Source organism: Hyperoodon ampullatus (assembly GCF_949752795.1).
Source record: "Hyperoodon ampullatus genome assembly, chromosome: 5".
In the NCBI taxonomy this organism is placed as follows: Eukaryota; Metazoa; Chordata; class Mammalia; order Artiodactyla; family Ziphiidae; genus Hyperoodon; species Hyperoodon ampullatus.
The window spans coordinates 9,545,313-9,564,897 of NC_136918.1; the positions used below are offsets into that span (position 1 = coordinate 9,545,313).

Genomic DNA, 19,585 nt, shown 5'->3' on the forward strand with positions numbered 1-19,585 from the left:
AATTATCAGACTTAGTTTAGTGGCCTGTATAACATAAATGGCATATTATTGTTGTTTGGAAAGTATTGTTCTTTGTGAGTAAAGAGTGATTTCAGGTGTTTTGCATTTTAGGGTATACCGGGGATGGATATTTTTTCTTGAAAGGAGTATGGAATGTCAGAGCTAGAGGGAAACTTAGAAGTCGTATAGTCTAGGGGTTCAAAAACTGGAGAGGCTGCAAGGATGGTGTGGGGAACACATTTAACCTACATTCTCCAGTCCTGCCCTCAGAGATGCTGATTAAATAGTTTGGGGTGAAGTCTGACAAATTTTTAATAGCATGTAGATGAGCAAGTCTGATGCAGCATGTGGCCATTTCTTTTATAGGTCAGGAAAGTAAGGCCCAGCTCACATAGTGTTAGAAAAAAGACGGTGCAAAATGTTAATTAACAATTACATCTTTTAAAATACATTTATTCGTGTAATAATTCAACAAGCCCTGCTGTGTAGGCAAAATGCATGAGAACTAAATATTTCTTAATTGTACCCAGCCCCAAATTTCTAATGGGAGAGCAAAGATAAAAACCACAAAGTGATGTTTTAGAAAAGCCCTTGCAAGGAGTCAGAAGCAAGAATTCAATTCCACCTTTGCCATCTATTAGTTCTTTCACCCTGAGCAATTCACTAAATCTTTCTGAGTTTCAGTTTGTCACTTGGAGAAATGGAGATAATGCTAGCCTTCTCCACCTTGCAGGATAAATAAAAATATGTGATACCTCTTGTTAAATGGTAAAGAGTTAAATAAAAGACATATAAAAATTAGTTATGTATTCAGTATTTTATTTATTTATTTTTGGCTGTGTTGGGTCTTCACTTCTGTGTGAGGGCTTTCTCTAAGCAAGCGGGGGCCACTCTTCTTCGCAGTGCGCGGGCCTCTCACTATCGCAGCCTCTCTTGTTGCAGACGGAGCACAGGCTCCAGACGCGCAGGCTCAGTAGTTGTGGCTCACGGGCCTAGTTGCTCCGCGGCATGTGAGATCTTCCCAGACCAGGGCTCGAACCCGTGTCCCCTGCATTGGCAGGCAGATTCTCAACCACTGCACCACCAGGGAAGCCCCTGTATTCAGCATTTTAATTAATATGCCAGGCTCTGGAGCTTACTGACATTGTGCCTGCCCTTAAAGACTGCTAGAAGAGACAAACATAAGTATAAAGTGAAGAATACTATTTTAGAGATTACATACAAAGGACTTGGGAGCATGACTGAGGGGGTGCTTGGAGAGAGGAAGTTCGAGTTGTCTGAGTTCTGTACAATTTTGGGTATTAACCCCTTATCAGGCACATCATTTACAAATATCTTCTCCAATTCGGTAGGCTGCCTTTTCTTTTGTTGATGGTTTCCTTTGCTGTGCAAGAGCTTTTAACTCTGAGTAGGTCCCATTTGTTTATTTTGCTTTTGCTTCCCATGCCTGAGGAGACATCAAAAAATGTATTGCTAAGACCAATATCAAAGAGCATACTGGCTTATATTTTCTTCTAGGAGTTTTATGGTTTCATGTTTTTGTATATGATGTGAGAAGTAGTCCGGTTTGATTCTTTTGACACATATAAAGGGTGTCTTGAGCATGAATGGCTTGATTAGATAGATGGATTATCTTTCCTACAGATAATTATGGGTTTTTCTGGAGAAAGATTTGGAAAAAGAATCACTGGAAGTTATCATTATTTCTTCCCTTTTGTCAGCCACTTTTATAATTGAACACTTAATATGCACCCTAAGGATAACACCTCTTTCCTCTATCAGGCATTTAGCATGTTTTTGCTATTCTACATAGCGCTCTGTGTATGAGGCTTTTTCCTCTGTTAAATTATTTCCTAAGGATACATCTTCAGTAGTATTAACATATCAAAAGATAGGATTCTTATAGGGCCTCAGTATTTCTATTTCTTTATAAAAGGATGTGTTAATTTTCAGTCACACAAACAGTGTAAAAGCGCACAAACAGTTCACCACGTTAATAGCTTTAGTGCTATCTTTGTTATACTATCTTAGTAGTTTTCTTTAATTTCCATTCTTCTGATTACTAGGAAAATATTTTTCTCTGTGTGTACTAGTGTTAACTACTGTGTAAATTTCAGTATTAATTTTTAAACTGCCATCTTTTTTTATTACTTACTGTTCATATTTCTCAATTAAAACTACTAAGTAGTTTAAAATAAGTAAACATGTAAGAAAGCGTGATTGTTATTTTTACAAAGAAATGAGCCTTATAATCTTTCCCAGACTAAAATTAATTTACTGCTTTTCATGTCTGCATTTCACATGAATGTTTCATTAGTGTGCTCTTCAAGCTAATGTTCACCTCAGTGATATCCATGTAGCTAATTCTGGTTCTTCCATGTTATACAAGAACTAATATCATGTTTTTAAAAAACAAGTCATGAAGTTTGTAGTGTTCTCATTAAATATTGCTCATCTTGCTATTGAAATTAAATTACTCTTATCTTTAAAACAGTAATATTAAATTAAGGCTTTTACTTTTGGACTAAATTTTTGAAATTAAAATTATAACACCATACATGGTCACTCTTGGAAAACTTTATTTACCTTTAAGCTTACAGTGTCTAAATTTTCTTCAAATCCAATCTTTTCTATACTTATCTAAAGCAGTTATTGTACTCTTACTGTCATACATTATTAGGTTCTCTACTAACACGATATAGCTTTATTCTAAGCTGAATAAATGATTTCTTTCCAAAGTGACCTAATAAAGCTATCATTGATTAAGAGAGAAATGTATTTCTTCTCTTTCTCACACATTTTGAGCTTTCTGATTCTAAAAGTTTTCTGTTTCTTCCATCAGAATTTTGCAAGGGGGCCAAGTGAGGGAAGCATAAGATTTTGAAAAGAGCCACATGCTAGTCAAGTGCATAAAAGTCAGGCATAGTGGACCTCCCCACTCCAAGTCGCCTGGAATACTAGCTTGTGCTGTGCCTAAAAATTTTACCACACCTCTTCAACTTAATTAGCTGGCTCACTATAGTGGGCTGGAGGGGCTTGGCCACTTGGCTGCTGCTACTATTTTGTATCGTCGGTGATTGGCATGTGTTATGTTGGCAGGCTCGAGGGAGTTTGGAATTGTATTTGAAGTTGGATTTCACTAATTATATAAATTTGGCCTGGTTACATTTGAGGAGGGATTATTTCTAAACACTAACTTTTGTATCTTAAAAGTAATAAATGCATATAGCAAAGAAGGTTCAAACCACACCCCTAGTCCTACCCCCCATAGATAAGCACTGTTAATGGTTTCTTGTGTAAACTTCCAGAAATTTCCTGTGCATATCAAACCTTATCTATATGAAAATATATATCTGACCTATCCTTTAAAAAATAGCTGTTTAATACTGTTGTGTACCCTGCTTTTTTGACTTAATGTTTTGTAGGCACCTTTCTATGCCAGCACATAGCACTTCATTCTTTTTAACAACAACATTTAGGACATTCTAATTTTTTTTCTACAGCGCTGCAGTGAAAATCCTTGTATGTAATGCATCTTTGTGTACTTCCTGTTGGCTAAATTCCTAGGGATAGAATTTCGGGATCAAAGTGTAATGTTAAATTATTCTCCAAATTTGTATGCCAATTTAAATAACAAGAATTTATGAAAAGTACCTATTCCCCAGAATTTGAAAGAGTATTAAAGGAGAATGAAATTAGGCTTGAATAAAGCTCCCAGATGCATTACACATGTCTAAATTATGGTAGATACTCACATAAGTATTAGACCCTCTCATTTGACTTAACACGTATAATTTTTTCTTATAATAGACCCCAAATGAAAGAAAATTGATCACCTTGGCAAAACAGATTAGGGCAGTCCTAGAGGGGGAAATGCTGTTCTTCAGGAAGTGGTTTAGAATTGGTTGCAAAAATCAAATGAAATACTTTATGCCCTAATGGTTTTATATTTGTAAACTTGGAGAAACTATAAATATAAGCATTTACTTCCTTTTAGGTTTTAGCAAAGAATTTTCCTTTCATCCCTTGCAAATTAGGCCTTTCCTTAAATCTCTGTGTCTCTTCCTCTACCTTCATAGCAAAATTATCCTCTGCAGACTTGGTCCAGATTCAAGGAATGTACCATCCAACACTCACAGTGCTGGCATGATCAGAATGGTTTTTTGTTTGGCAACTGGATTTTTGGTGTTTTAAAAGCGATGAAATATCTCAAACAGGTGGAAAAAAAGGAGTAGCCTTGTGGATCATATGTTTTCTTGTCTGGTCATTTATTTTTTCATATTTTGTTTTCCTAATGATTTTAATGAATGCCTATGTAATGTATTCCACAGATTTCAATGGGACAGATGTTACAAGATTTTGGAAAATTTCTTGGAATGTTTCTTCTTGTTTTGTTTTCTTTCACAATTGGACTGACACAACTGTATGATAAAGACTATACTCCAAAAGAACAGAAGGACTGTGTAGGCATCTTCTGTGAACAGCAAAGCAATGATACCTTCCATTCGTGAGTGTCTTTTAAATTTTTAGTAAATATATGTCTGTCTTTCTGTTGTGTTATGTGTGAATTCATACCTACAGAACTAGGACTTCAAATTTTCTTTAAGAAATGCATTTTGAATAAGAAATACTTATTTTTCATGAATCATTTGATAGTCATCTTTACACATGGAATCTTAAATAATTAGTAGCCTGAGTTATTACATTGTCTCCTTGACTACAATCTATCTTAACAGAGGAACTCTTGTATTTTGTGCACTCTTAGCATTTTGGGCAGGACAGTTCTTTGTGGGTCCTATATATGTATTGTGAGATGTTCCACGTCTCTGCCCTTCAAGTATTAATTGTCAGTGGCAATTCTCAGTCATTGTTACAACCAAAGCACTCTCAGATTTCAACACTTCTTAGGAGGTCATTAGGGTTGAGATTGTTAAAGCTTCAAGAACATTTTTTTCTCTAATTTATTGTATCGGAAGGAATTGAACAACCAGTTGTGAGGCAGACAAAATACCTCCCCACATTCTTAGATAAAATAATGGAGAAGAGGTGTAGAATTACACGTTTGTTTTATTCGTATTATGTACCAACTATTCTTTAGTTTATTTAAGGAATAAGATTAAATGAGTAATAAATATTCATCTAACACCTTCAGTATGCCAGACCCTGTTCTAAGTGCTAAGTAAATGAAGTATCAGTGAACAAAACTACCCTAATGGAGTTTATTATTCTAGTGAGGTGATACAGGCAATAAAAATAAAATATATAGTGTATTGCACAGTATTGATATAGTATATATCAGTATTACACAGGCCCTTGCCTATAGCCCAAATAAAGCTTGGGCCAGGGAGGATTTTTGTGTGAGAGGGTGTAGCTTTAGTTAGGTAGGAGGTTAAGGAAGGCCTCACAAAAGATGACATCCAAGTAAAGATATAAAGCTGGTGAAGGATCAAGCCATGAAAAGGTATCTGGAGGAGGAGCGTTGGCAGATAGGGGAATGGCAAATGCAAATGCCTTGAGATGGGAGTGTGGTTGGTATGTTCAAGGAAAAGCCAGGAGGTCAGCATGGATGGTATGTAGTGAATCAGAATGAGAGTTGTAGTAGATTAGGTCAGGAAGGTAATGGGGAATAAAGCGGATCAAGATGGTGGAGTAAGAGGACTTGGAGCTCACCTCCCCCCACAAACGTATCAAAAATACATCTACATGTGGAATAATTCTCACTGAAAGCTAGCTGGAAATAGGCGGAAGGACTCCTGTACAACCAAGGCTGTAAGAAAGGTACGTATGTAGTCAGGTAGGATGAGAAGAAAATGATTGGTCAGGACCTGTGCCCCGGGAAGGGATTCAAAGGAAAAGGGAGATTACACAGGTGGATACTCACCCTGGGGGGTTAGTGGGTCAAGCCATAGACTGGATGTTCCAGTCTGGTTTCTACGCATAGGAGACAAGCCCCCTTAACTGGTTGGGGACCGCCTGGGAGAGATAGAAAGGCTGGAGAGGCCTGGATGCCACTCATGAGGGGTGCAGGTGCTGGCTTTCCCCCTGCTAGGGCAGAGAGAAGTCTGCCCTAGTGGCTGTCAGGTTTCCTGTGACCACCTTGCTGCTCTCCCCAGCCCGAACTGAGAGAATACCCCAGCCCCGCTCATTCCACATCACAGCATGGCACTGGATCTAGGGTATCCAGGACGTGGGAAAAGACTCGTCCTTGTGACATAGAGGCAACAAGTCCTGGAGCGTAGCCCAGGTGGTGCGGCAGCTGCCATTGTTGGAGCTTACTCCAGCGGCACCCCAGAAGCAGCCCAGAGTTTTGACAGCAGCACAGCTGCTGGGTTTCCTGTGACCACCTTGCCATGTGCCCAAGCCCAGGCTGAGTGGATGCTCTGGCTCCACTCACTTCACACCATAATGCAGCACTAGATCTGGGGTGGCCAATACCAGGGAAAAGACACAACCATGGGCTGCGTCTGAGTGGAGCCACGGACACCTACACAGGTAGTGCATTAGACCTCTATAAGTGCATGAACCCGACTTGCTTCAGCACCCCCCCTCCTTTGGGGCAAAGACCCTGGTGTGGGGAGAAGGAAAACCACACTTGAAAAGGAACAGAGCCAGCTCTAGTATGACCCTCAGGGCTTTTACTCCAGCAACTTGGGAGCAGATCCCACAGGGCAGTGATGGCCAGTGAGCAAAGAGAACATCACACCTCACACTCTGCATGGGCTCTAGCTCTTCCATCTCTAGCCACACCCCCTACCAAGCTGATAGCTGCCAGCATACCCTGAGGAAACTCTGGTGTCCACATCAAATCCAGCCATCCCACCAAAGGCATTGGGTACACACCTAAGAACACCCCTTTAAGACCACAATAGGTAACTGTTTCACCTAAATTCATAGAGGCAAATAAAGTTAAGTAAAATGAAAAGGCAGAGGAACTACTCTCAATTGAAAAAGTAAGAGAAAAACCTTGAAAAAATAAATAATGAAACAGAAATAAACAATTTACCAAATAAAAAATTCACATCATTGGTAATAAAAATGCTAACTAAATTAGATTAGATCAAGAGAATTGATCTAAACAAAAATCATTTTAACAAGGAACTAGAAAATATAAAAAGGACCCAAACAAAAATAGGCAATTCAATATCTGAAATAAAAAACACTCTGAATAACAGCCTAAGTGACAACAGAAGAACCCATAAGTGATCTGGAAGATAGAATAATGGAAATCACCCAATCAGAACAGCAGAAAGAAAGACAAATGAAAATAAACAAAAAAACAAAAGGAGTCCACTAGATCTCTAGGAAAACATTAAACATACCAACATTCACATAATAGGGGTTCCAGAAGGAGAAGAGAGAGAGAAGGGGATCAAAAATGTATTTGAAGAAATTATGGCTGAAACTTTCCCAAATCTGAAGAAGGAAACAGATATCCAGGTACAGAAAGCACAGAGGGTCCAAAACAAGATGAAACCAAACAGACCCACATCAAGACATATCATAAACAACATGGCAAAAGTTAAAGAGAGAATTCTAAAGGCATCAAGAGAAAATCAGTCATATACAAGGGAATCCCCATAAGACTATCAGCTGATTTCTCTGCAGAAACTTTGTGGGCCAAAAGGGAGAGGCTTGATATACTCAAAGTGCTTAGAGGAAAAAACCTACAACCTAGGATACTCTACCCAGCAAGATTATCATGTAGAGTAGAAGGAGAAATAAAGAACTTCTCAGACAATCAAAAACTAAAAGAATTCATCAATAGTAAACCTAAAAAATGTTGAAGGGTCTTCTCTAAATGGAAAAGAAGCAAGAATCTATAGGAAAGGGAAAATCCCACTAGGAAAGGCAGTTACATAGTAAGGATTGAAGATCACTTTTAAAAGCCAGTACATAGATGAAAAGAAAAACACACACACAAAAGCAACTATAAATGCAGTAAACAGTTGAGAGATAAGCATGGAGATGTAAAATATGTCATTAGAAACACAATGCGGGTGAGGGGGTAAAAATATAGGTCTTTTAGAATGTGTTTGAACTCAAATGACTGTCAGTTTAAAACAAGTAGATATAATTATGGGACAGCATATATGAGCCCTATGGTAAACACAAATCAAAAACCTATGACAGATATGCAGAAACCAAAAAGAAAGGAACACAAGCATGCTACTAAAGGAAATCATCAAACCACAAGAGAAACAAAAAGAAAGGAACAGAAGAGAACTACAAAAACAACTGGAAAACAAGGAATAAAATGGTAATAACTGCATACCTATCAATAACTACATTACATGTCAATGGACTAAATGCTCCAATCAAAAGACATAGGGTGGCTGATTGCATGAAAACACAAGACCCTTCAATACGCTGCCTGCAAGAGACTCACTTCAGGGCTAAAGAAACACAGAAAAAGTGAGGGATAGAAAAAGATACTTCATGCAGATGAAAATGACAAAGAAGCAGGGATAGCAGTACTCATATCAGACAAAATAGACTTTAAAACAAAGTCTGTATCAAAAGACAAAGGCGAGCACTGTATAATGATAAACGGATCAACACAAAAGAGGATGTTAAACTCATTAACATATATGCACCCAATACAGGAGCACCTAAATATATAAAGCAAATACTAACAGACATAAAGGGAGAAAGTGATAGTAATACAATAATAGTAGGGGACTTTAACCTCTCAGTGACATCAATGGATAGATCATCCAAACAGAAAATCAGTAAGAAAACAGTGTTCCTAAATGACACCATAGACCAGTTGAACTTAATTGGTATTTACAGGACATTCCATCTCAGAACAGCAGAATACACATTGTTTTCACGTGTATATGGAATGTTCTCCAGGATGGATCACATACTAGGCCACAAAACAAGCCTTAATAAATTTAAGAGAATAGAAATTATATGAAGCATTTTTTTCTGACCACAGTGGTATGAAACTAGAAATCAACTATAGAAAGGAAAATGGGAAAAGAACAAACATGTGGAGACTAAATAACATGCTACTAAAAAACCAATGGGTCAATGATAAAATCAAAGAGGAAATCAGAAAATAGCTCGAGACAAATGAAAATGGAAACACAACTTTCCAATATTTGAGGGATGCAGCAAAAGCAGTTCTAAGAGGGAAGTTTATAGCAGTTCAGGCCTTCCTCAAGAAATAAGAAAAATTTCAAACAAATATCTTAACCTACCACCTAAAAGAATTAGAAAAAGAACAAACAAAGCCCCAAGTCAGCAGAAGGAAGGAAGGAAGGAAATAATAAAGATCAGAGTGGAAATAAATAAAATAGAGATAAACAGAAAAGATCAATGAAACCAAGAACTGGTTTTTTGAAAAGATTAACAAAATTGATAAACCTTTAGCCAGGCTTACCAAGAAGAAAAAGCCAGCCTTTACCCAAATAAACAAAATAAGAAATGAAAGTGGAGAAATAACAACCAATACCACAGAGATACAAAAAAATCATAAGAGAATACTATGAACAGTTATATGCCAAAAAATTGGACAATCAAAAAGAAATGGACAAATTTCTAGAAACATACGGCCTGCCAAGACTGAATCAAGAAGAAACAGTCAATTTGAACATACTGATCACTAGAAGTGAAGTTGGATTTGTAAAAAAAAACAAAAAACAAAAAAACCCCAGCAAACAGAAGTCCAGAATGGGATGGCTTCACAGGGGAATTCTACCAAACATATAAAGAATTAATACCTATCCTTCTCAAAGTATTCCAAAGAATTGAAGAGGATGGAAAACTCCCAAATTCATTCTATGAGGCCACCATTACCCTGATACCAAAACCAGACAAAGACAGTACAAAGCAAATTACAGGCTAATATTTTTGGTAAATATAGATGCAAAAATCCTCAATAAAATATTTGCAAACTGAATCTAAAAATGTGTAAAAAGGATCATACACTATGATCAAGTTGGATTTACTCCAGGGTCACAAAGATGGTTCAACCTATGCAAATCAATCAGTGTGATACACAACATTAAGAAAAGGTAGGATAAAAATCACATGGTCATCTCAATAGTTGCAGAAAAAGTGTTTGACAAAATTCAACATACATTCATGATAAAAATTCAGCGGGAATAGAGGGAACATATCTCAATGTAATAAAGGCCATTTATGACAAACCCATAGCCAACATCACACTCAATGATGAAAAGCTGAAAGCTTTCCCATTAAATTCAGGAACAAGACAAGCATGGCCACTCTCACCACTTCTATTTAACAAAGTATTGGAAGTCCTAGCCACAGTGATCAGACAAGAAAAAGAAATAAAATATATCCAAATTAGAAGAGAAGGTGTAAAACACTATTTGCAGATGACATGTTTTATATAGAAAAATCCTAACGTCTCCACCCCAAGAACTATTAGAACTAATAAATGAATTCAACAAGGTTGCAGGATACAAGGTTAACATACAGAAATCTGTGCATGTTAATTAGTTTCTATACACTAATAATGAAATATCAGAAAGAGAAAGTAAAAAACCAAAATCAATCCCATTTAAAATCACACCTAGCCATAAACTTAACCAAGGAAGTGAAAGACAGTACTCTGAAAATTATGAAACATTGATGTAGGAAATTGAAGATGATACAAAGAAATGGAAAGTTATCCCATGTTCTTGGATTGGAAGAATTAACATTGTTAAAATGGCCAAACTACCCAAAGCAATCTACAGATTTAATGCAGTCCCTATCAAAATACCCATAATGTCTTTCACAGAACTAGAACAAATAATCCTAATATTCATATGGAGACAGAAAAGACCCTGAATTGCCAAAGCAATCTTGAAAAAAATTAACAAAGCTGGAGGTGTAAGCCTCCCAGACTTCGGACTATACTACAAAGCTACAGAAATCAAAACAGCATGATACTGGCACAAAAACAGGTCAGTGGGACAGAATAGAGAGCCCAGAAATAAACCCATGCGCCTTTGGTCAATTAATCTGTGACAAACAAGGCAAGAATATACAGTGGAGAAAAGACACTCTTCAACAAGTGGTGCTAGGAACACTGGACAGCTACATGTAAAACAATGAGATTAGAATATTCCCTCAGACCATATACACAAATAGACTCAAAGTGGTTAAAAGACCTAAATGTAAGACACGACACAGTAAAACTCCTAGAAGAGAACGTAGGCAGAACACTCTTTGACATACATCGTAGCAATATTTTTTTGTATCAGTCTCCTAAGGCAAAAGAAATAAAAGCAAAAATAAACAAATAGACCTAACTAAACTTAAAAGCTTTTGCACAACAAAGGAAACCATTGACAAAATGAAAAGACAACCTACAAAATGGGAGAAAATATTTACAAGTCATGTGACTGACAGAGGGTTAATATCCAAAATATGTAAACAGCTGATACAACTCAAAATCGAAAAACAAACAACACAATCAGAAAATAGGCAGAAGACCTGAATAGACATATTTCCAAAGAAGGCATACAGATGACTAACAGGCACATGAAAAGGTGCCTAACATCACTAATTATTAGAGAAATGCAAATCAGAGCAAAAATGAGATATCGCCTCACACCAGTCAGAATGGCCATCATCAAAAAGTCTACAAATTACAAATGTCGGAGAAGATGTGGAGAAAAGAGAAACCTCATACACTGTTGGTGAGAATGTAAATTGGTGCAGCCACTGTGGAAGACAGTATGGAGGTTCCTTAAAAAACTAAAAATAGAACTACTGTATGATCCAGCAATTCCACTCCTTGTTATATATCCAGAAAAAAATGAAAGCACTAATTTGAAAAGATACGTGCACCCCAGTGTTCATAGCAGGACTATTTACAGTAGCCAACATATGGAAGCAACCCAAGGGCCCATCGACAGATGAATGAATTAAGAAGATGGGATATATATATTCCATCTTCTTAATCCATATAAATACACACACAATTTAATATTCAACCATAAAAAAGAATGAAATTCTGCCATTTGCAGCAATGTGCATGGACCTAGATAATATACTTAGTGAAATAAGTCAGACAGAGAAAGACAAATACTGTATAATGTTACTTCTGTGTGGAATCTAAAAAATAATACAGATGAATGTATATACAGAGCAGAAACAGACTCACAGATATAGAAAACAAACTTGTGGTTACCAAAGGGGAGAGGGAAGCAGGGATGGACAAATTATGGGTATGAGATTAACAGATAAAAACCACTATGTATAAAATAGATAAGCAACAAGGATATATTGTATAGCACAGGGAATTATAGCCATTATCCTGTAATAATTTATAATGGAGTATAATCTGCAAAAATACTGAATCACTATGCTGTATACCTGAAACTAACATAATATTGTAAATCAACTGTACTTCAATTGAAAGAAAGAAATAAAGGGAGGGAAAAAAAGAAAGCAAGGTAATGGGATCATGTAGGACCTTGTTGGCCCTTGTACGGACTTCGGGCTGTTGAGCTTGAGAGCCATTTGAAGTTTTTGAGCAAAGAAGTGGCAAAATCTAATTAAGTATTACAGGATCATAGGCTGCCGTGTTGAGAAAAGACAGAGAAGTAGTAAGAGATTAAACAGGAATAATTTATCTTCCTTTTGAGTTTGTTTCTTTGTTTAAAGTAAGGCATATCTGTGATGTTGGATCCAACCTCAGTTATTTTATAAAATATTACTCCTGGGCTATCTATGTATTCTTTATGTAATGTTGATATAAATGAATTCTTTATTTTCACTAATTAACTTAAAATTCCTTTTAAACAGAAACGTAATTGTCTTTACAGGTTCATCGGCACTTGCTTTGCTTTGTTCTGGTATATTTTCTCCTTAGCACATGTGGCAATCTTTGTCACAAGATTTAGCTACGGAGAAGAACTACAGTCCTTCGTCGGAGCTGTTATTGTTGGGACATACAATGTTGTGGTTGTGATTGTGCTTACCAAGCTGCTGGTGGCAATGCTTCATAAAAGTTTTCAGTTGATAGCAGTAAGTGTTCATTCTTTTAAAATTTTTATATTCTCTTCAGACCATACCAAATGTATGGTCTTATCTACTGATAAGGCAAAGGTTTAAAAGAATTAAGAATGTGTCATTTAAAAATTAAATATAGATGAAAAAAATGTAAGTAATGTATATTAACTGCAAGTCTTGAACCAAATTTTTACCTACAAGGTGTGGAAACATTTGAACAATCTTAAACAATCTCTTCATACCAGCCCTACCGTGTGTGTGTGCACGTGTGCATGCCTATTCATATCCTGTGTTCCTTTTTCACTTGCCTCTTATAGAATCATGAAGACAAAGAATGGAAGTTTGCTCGAGCAAAGTTGTGGCTTAGCTACTTTGATGACAAATGTACATTACCCCCACCTTTCAACATCATTCCTTCGCCAAAGACTATCTGCTATATGATTAGTAGCCTCAGTAAATGGATTTGCTCTCATACATCAAAAGGCAAGGTTAAACGGCAGAACAGCTTAAAGGTAAGAAGTTAGATGGTTGAACTGCAACATGATAACTTTAATAATTACTAATCTCAGATGTTCCTAAAGCATAAATATGCAGGTTCCTAAGGGCTAAGACTTGTGTTGTTTTGTACAGGGCATTCTCTGTACTAATTTGTTGTGGTTATAAAGCAATTAGCAAAACAGCTTAAAAAAAAGCAAGGGCTAAGTCTTGTTGTTGTTTTTTTCACTCCTGTATCCCTAATGCATAGCATAGTATCTAACATAAAGTAAGGATTCAATAAATACTGAAAATGAGAGAGAGAGCTGTGATTTTTTTCATGAATTCTCATCTCACAGTTTTAAAACAAGGAAAATATTCAGAATACCTAGGCTGTCAGCATAAGAGTGACTCTTAGAGTCAATGCATACTTTTCTGGTTCTTCTTGAAAGTTGTTCAATACATGAATAATTCAATACATGTTGCTATAAGCCAGGAATTGGCAAACTTTTTCTGTAAATGACTGGATAATAAATATTTTAGACTTAGTGGGCTGTGAAAAAATTGTAGATTTTATGTGGGTAGTAATATAACAAGAGAGAAAACAAATTTCCACAAAATTTTTATTGATGAAATTAAACATATGAGAATAATTGAGTAATACTTTTTTTATAATACAGCTCTATTAATGAATGGAATTCCATTTTGGGGGGGAATAACATTTTGTTTATTTGGAGTTCAAAGTTAGTAGTCCCCATCATCAAATTGATTACAAAACATTCATCTGTAAAAGCCATTCTTAGCTCATAGGCCATCAGAAACAGGAAGTGGGTCATATTTGGCCTGTGGGTCATAGTTTGCTAATCCCTACTATAAACTAAAGATCTTAAATCAAGGTAAGTGTACAGGTAAATGAATAAAACAAATATGCATGGCATGTTTCAAATGTGTTGAACATTATTTTGTAACATACAGTGGCAAAAATGTAGTCTAATAAAGCATTACAAGATATGTGTTTGTATATGTAAATTTTTTTAAAAATCCACATCATTTAAATATTTTTCTGCACATTGTTAGTATCATATTTGTTGTTTTGAAGGAATGGAGAAATTTGAAGCAAAAGAGAGATGAAAACTACCAAAAAGTGATGTGCTGTTTAGTGCATCGTTACTTGACTTCCATGAGACAAAAGATGCAAAGTACAGATCAGGCAACTGTGGAAAATCTAAATGAACTGCGCCAAGATCTGTCAAAATTCCGAAATGAAATAAGGGATTTACTTGGCTTTCGGACTTCTAAATATGCTATGTTTTATCCAAGAAATTAGCCATTTTCTAAATCACGTAGAGAATAATTTTCAATAATAAATCTGAAAGACTGCATTTGTATAACTTGCAATTAAATTAGTAAGATATATATTGAAATAAAGAATTATGTAAAAGCCATTCTTTAAAATATTTATAGCATAAATATATGTTATGTAAAATATGTATATACGATTAGTTTTTTTAAACCCTCTGTTCGTGGCTTTTTGCAGTAATGAAACAGATTAAGTAGTTAGATTTTGTTAGCATGCTGCTTAGTTTTCTTATTTAAATGGTGCTTAAATTTTTTTCTCTTTCTGCTTAAGAAGGGCAGCATTAGAATTGTAGTGACTATTGCCAGAAGGTTTTGTAAAAATGAAGATCAGCAAATGTGGACTGATCTCCTTCCATAGGGTACACTTGAGATATAGAAGTCTTGTTTTTTAAAGTCATTGTTTTAGGAGTTTACATATATAGTTCAGTATTTATTGTTTAGGAGTATAGGTTTACCTAAAACAGTAGTCTATTTTTTCTTTTTTCTTTCGTTATAATCTTAAGCAACAAAGATAAAGCCCTAATGAATGTTTGAATCTATTTGTGTCTATAAATTTAAATTCACCTCAATGTTTGTTACTATATTTACTTTTACATGGTTGTAATCACTTTATATTTTTAATTTTGCTTTTTTCACTTAATAGTATTTTATATATACATTTCCATGTATTGATAGAGTCCACGTATTTAAATTTTTACAGAATTATATAGTTTTTGAAAAATATAGTTAGTAGACTTTTCATTTTGTAGCTATAGAGTATTTGATTATGTTTATAAGTTTGCACAGCTACTTCTCTAAAATTAGGTATTTATTGGCTTTTAATTTTTTATTATCATAAAAGTGATATAATTTTTTTTCAAGCTGGAGTGAATGTTCCTAGTTATAAAGCTAACCCAAAATAAGGATTTAGAAGGTATTTCTTTGTCATGTATGGTCACAGCCTGTTTTGTTTGTGTAAACATTGCAAGACCATTTAATGCAATGATTTGTTTTACTTTTGGACTAAGGTTCTTGATCTTATATCCGAAAGTATTTTCCACAGGATTTAACATAGTTCTATAAATGGGACTTCATGCTTATTTGTGGCTCATTCTTGATGCTTAGGGTGAAAAGCATTGACTTTTTAAATTGGAGAATAAAGTATATATTTAAAATTTTTCCTGTGCTCATGTAAGGGATATAGTTAACATTTTTTCATAGGCTATTCCTTATTTATTCTTGCAGCATTTCCAGTTAAGAGGTTATTATGTATATAATTATCTTCTTAACTGAATGTCCGATGGTCTTAAGGCCACAGGGTGCAGGTAGCCTTTGGTCTATAAGTACCATGATCCAGGGATCGTTGTTGAAATATGTTAGTGTTGTGTTTCATCTTGCTTTTTACTTTTTATTTTTTAATTTCCAAATTGTAAGTGTTCCCTTTTTTGGGCAAATTCTTATAAAAATGTTTATTGTAAAGTTATATATTTTGTCTATGATGGGATTATGCACTTCCCAATTGGGATTTTACATCAGGGTTTTTAGTCATTCTAAAAAATATCTAATTATTAAATCAAAATATTTATAGAGTGCCTACTGTATGCATGAGTTACTTATGAGGTATATTTTGAGTGACAGCATATTGTAAGAACAAAGGTAAATAAAACTAGACATTAGATTATAAATTGACAGTTTGTTCATTGTATTATTGTATACTTTTATACTTTTTATTGAGATATAATTCACATATCATAAAATTCACTCTTTTAAAGTATACAGTTCACTGTTGTTGTTTTTTTTAATTATGGCAACAAAGGTCTAAAATGCAAAGCATCAACATCAGACCCCTTTGTACCTCTTCCTGCCTCTGGTGGCAATGATATTTGACTCTTTCAGCTATTTCTTCTTATATTTGTAAATACCATATTTTGAAATAATACGTCTGTACAAAGACCTGTATGTGAGTGTTTATAGCAACTTTATTCATGATCCCAAATTGAAAACAACCAGATGCCCGTGAACTGGTGAATGGGTAAGTAAATCGTACATCCATACAATGGAAATCTACTCAGTAATTAAAAGGAATCATATCAGCCAGAGTTCAGTCAGAGAAGCAGAACTACTAGGATATTGGCAGGCACATATGTTTGTGTGTACAGTGATTTGTTTACAGGGATTTGACATTACACAATTGTTGGAGTTAGTTAAGCAGTCTCTGAGGCTGTTGTTTTTGCATCTAATACTGGAGCTTGAAGTTCACCAGGTTAGCTGTTGGAGGAGGAAAATAGGTGTCAGGGGGAAGAAATGCAGATAAGCTGGAACCCATGAGGACGGTCTGAGACACTTCTCACTTGTCACTGTCTCCAACCTTAATGATGCGGGAATCCTGTGGGAGAAGTTACCCTTTGCCACGTTGCTAAACACACTTGGTCCAGAATTAGAGAAACTGAAGGACACACCAAGGAAAGGTGGAATGATCAGAGTCCTGGCTGCTGCCCTTCGGCAGCAGGTTGAGCCGGCAGATAAGCTTCAACATGTGTAAACTATGAAAGTGCCTGCAAGAAAACCCCAAATGGCTGCTGCTCCATTTCTGCCCTCCAAATTTCACACTGAAATGTGTCTTGTGCCCACCCTACCTAGAAGCATACACAGGAGAGAATTCTGGGAAACATAATTCAGCCTACCCAAGTTGACACAGGAACAAGCTAGTGAAATATATGCAGTAACACAGATGAATCTTAAAAGTACTATGCCAAGTGAGGACACTCATCACAAAAGGCTACACACTGTGTGATTCCATTAATATGACATCCTAGAAAAGACAAAACAATAGAAACCAAAATTAGATCATTGGTTACCAGGATATGGTGGGAAAAGAAGATTGATTGCACAACTCATCAAACTATACATTTAAAAGGGTGAATTTTAATGTATGGAAATTATGCTTCAGTAAACCTGACAAAACTACATAATACTACAACATACTAAAATAAAGAACTAAGAAGAACGCTGGAGTAGCAATTCTCATATCAGACCAAATAGAGTTTAAAATAAAGACTATTACAAGAGACAAAGAATGACACTTCATAATGATCAAGGGATCAATCCAAGAAGAAGATATAACAATTGTAAATATTTATGCACCCAACATAGGAGCACCTCAATACTTAAGGCAAATGCTAACAGCCATAAAAGGGGAAATTGACAGTAACGCAATCAGAGTACAGGACTTTAACACCCCACTTTCACCAATGGACAGACCATCCAAAATGAAAATAAGGAAACACAAGCTTTAAATGATACATTAAACAAGATGGACTTAATTGATATTTATAGGACATTCCATCCAAAAACAACAGAATACACATTCTTCTCAAGTGATCATGGGACATTCTCCAGGATAGATCATATCTTGGGTCACAAACCAAGCCTTGGTAAATTTAAGAAAATTGAAATCATATCAAGTATCTTTTCTGACCACAATGCTATGAGACTAGATTTCAATTACAGGAAAAAAAAACTAAGAAATACAAACACATGGAGGCTAAATAATACGCTACTAAATAACCAAGAGATCACTGAAGAAATCAAAAAATACCTAGAAACAAATGACAATGAAAACACAATGACCCCAAACCTATGGGATGCAGCAAAAGCAGTTCTAAGAAGTTTATAGCAATACAATCCTACCTCAAGAAACATCTCAAACAACCTAATCTTATACATAAAGCAATTAGAGAAAGAAGAACAAAAACTCCCCAAAGTTAGCAGAAGGAAAGAAATCATAAAGATCAGATCAGAAATAAATGAAAAAGAAATGAAGGAAACAATAGCTAAGATAAATAAAACTAAAAGCTGGTTCATTGAGAAGATAAACAAAACTGATAAACCACTAGCCAGACTCATCAAGAAAAGAAGGAAGAAGACCCAAATCAACAGAATTAGAAATGAAAAAGAAGTAACAACTGACACAGCAGAAATGCAAAGGAACATGAGAGATTACCACAAGCAACTCTATGCCAATAAAATGGACAACCTGGAAGAAATAGACAAATTCTTAGAAAAGCTCAAACTTCTGAGACTGAACCAGGAACAAACAGAAAATATAAACAGACCAATCACAAGCACTGAAATTGAAACTGTGATTAAAAAGCTTTGAACAGGGATTCCCTGGTGGCACAGTGGTTGAGAGTCCGCCTGCCGTTGCAGGGGACATGGGTTCGTGCCCCGGTCTGGGAGGATCCCACATGCCGTGGAGTGGCTAGGCCCATGAGCCATGGCCACTGAGCCTGTGCGCCTGGAGCCTGTGCTCCGCAATGGGAGAGGCCACAACAGTGAGACGCCCACGTACCGCAAAAAAAAAAAAAAAAAAAAGCTTCCAACAAACAAAAGCCCAGGACCAGATGGCTTCACAGACGAATTCTATCCAACATTTAGAGAAGAGTTAACACCCATCCTTCTCAAACTCTTCCAAAATATAGCAGAGGGAGGAACACTCCCAAACTCATTCTACGAGGCCACCATCACCCTGACCAAAATCAGACAAAGATGACACAAAAAAACTACAGACCAATATCACTGATGAACATAGATGCAAAAATCCTCAACAAAATACTAGCAAACAGAATCCAACAGCACATTAAAAGGATCATACACCATGATCAAGTGGCGTTTATCCCAGGAATGCAAGGATTCTTCAATATACGCAAATCAATCAATGTGATACACCATATTAACCAACTGAAGGATAAAAACCATACAATAATCTCAGTAGATGCAGAAAAAGCTTTTGACAAAA

At 35.8% G+C, this 19,585-nt stretch overlaps 1 protein-coding gene across 14 annotated transcripts in view; it reads left to right on the forward strand.

Moving 5' to 3' along the window:
• Nucleotides 1-14,776, forward strand: part of TRPC1 (transient receptor potential cation channel subfamily C member 1) — a gene marked incomplete at both ends in the record, with an annotated part of 59,873 nt that extends 45,097 nt beyond the window's left edge. For all 14 annotated transcript variants that reach the window (XM_079705554.1, XM_079705560.1, XM_079705562.1 and 11 more), the window contains 4 exons: nt 4,332-4,507; nt 12,789-12,990; nt 13,293-13,487; nt 14,549-14,776. In XM_079705554.1, coding sequence (XP_079561680.1) covers nt 4,332-4,507; nt 12,789-12,990; nt 13,293-13,487; nt 14,549-14,776 — 801 coding nt within the window. The remainder of the gene's footprint in view (nt 1-4,331; nt 4,508-12,788; nt 12,991-13,292; nt 13,488-14,548) is intronic.
• Nucleotides 14,777-19,585: the final 4,809 nt, after the last annotated feature.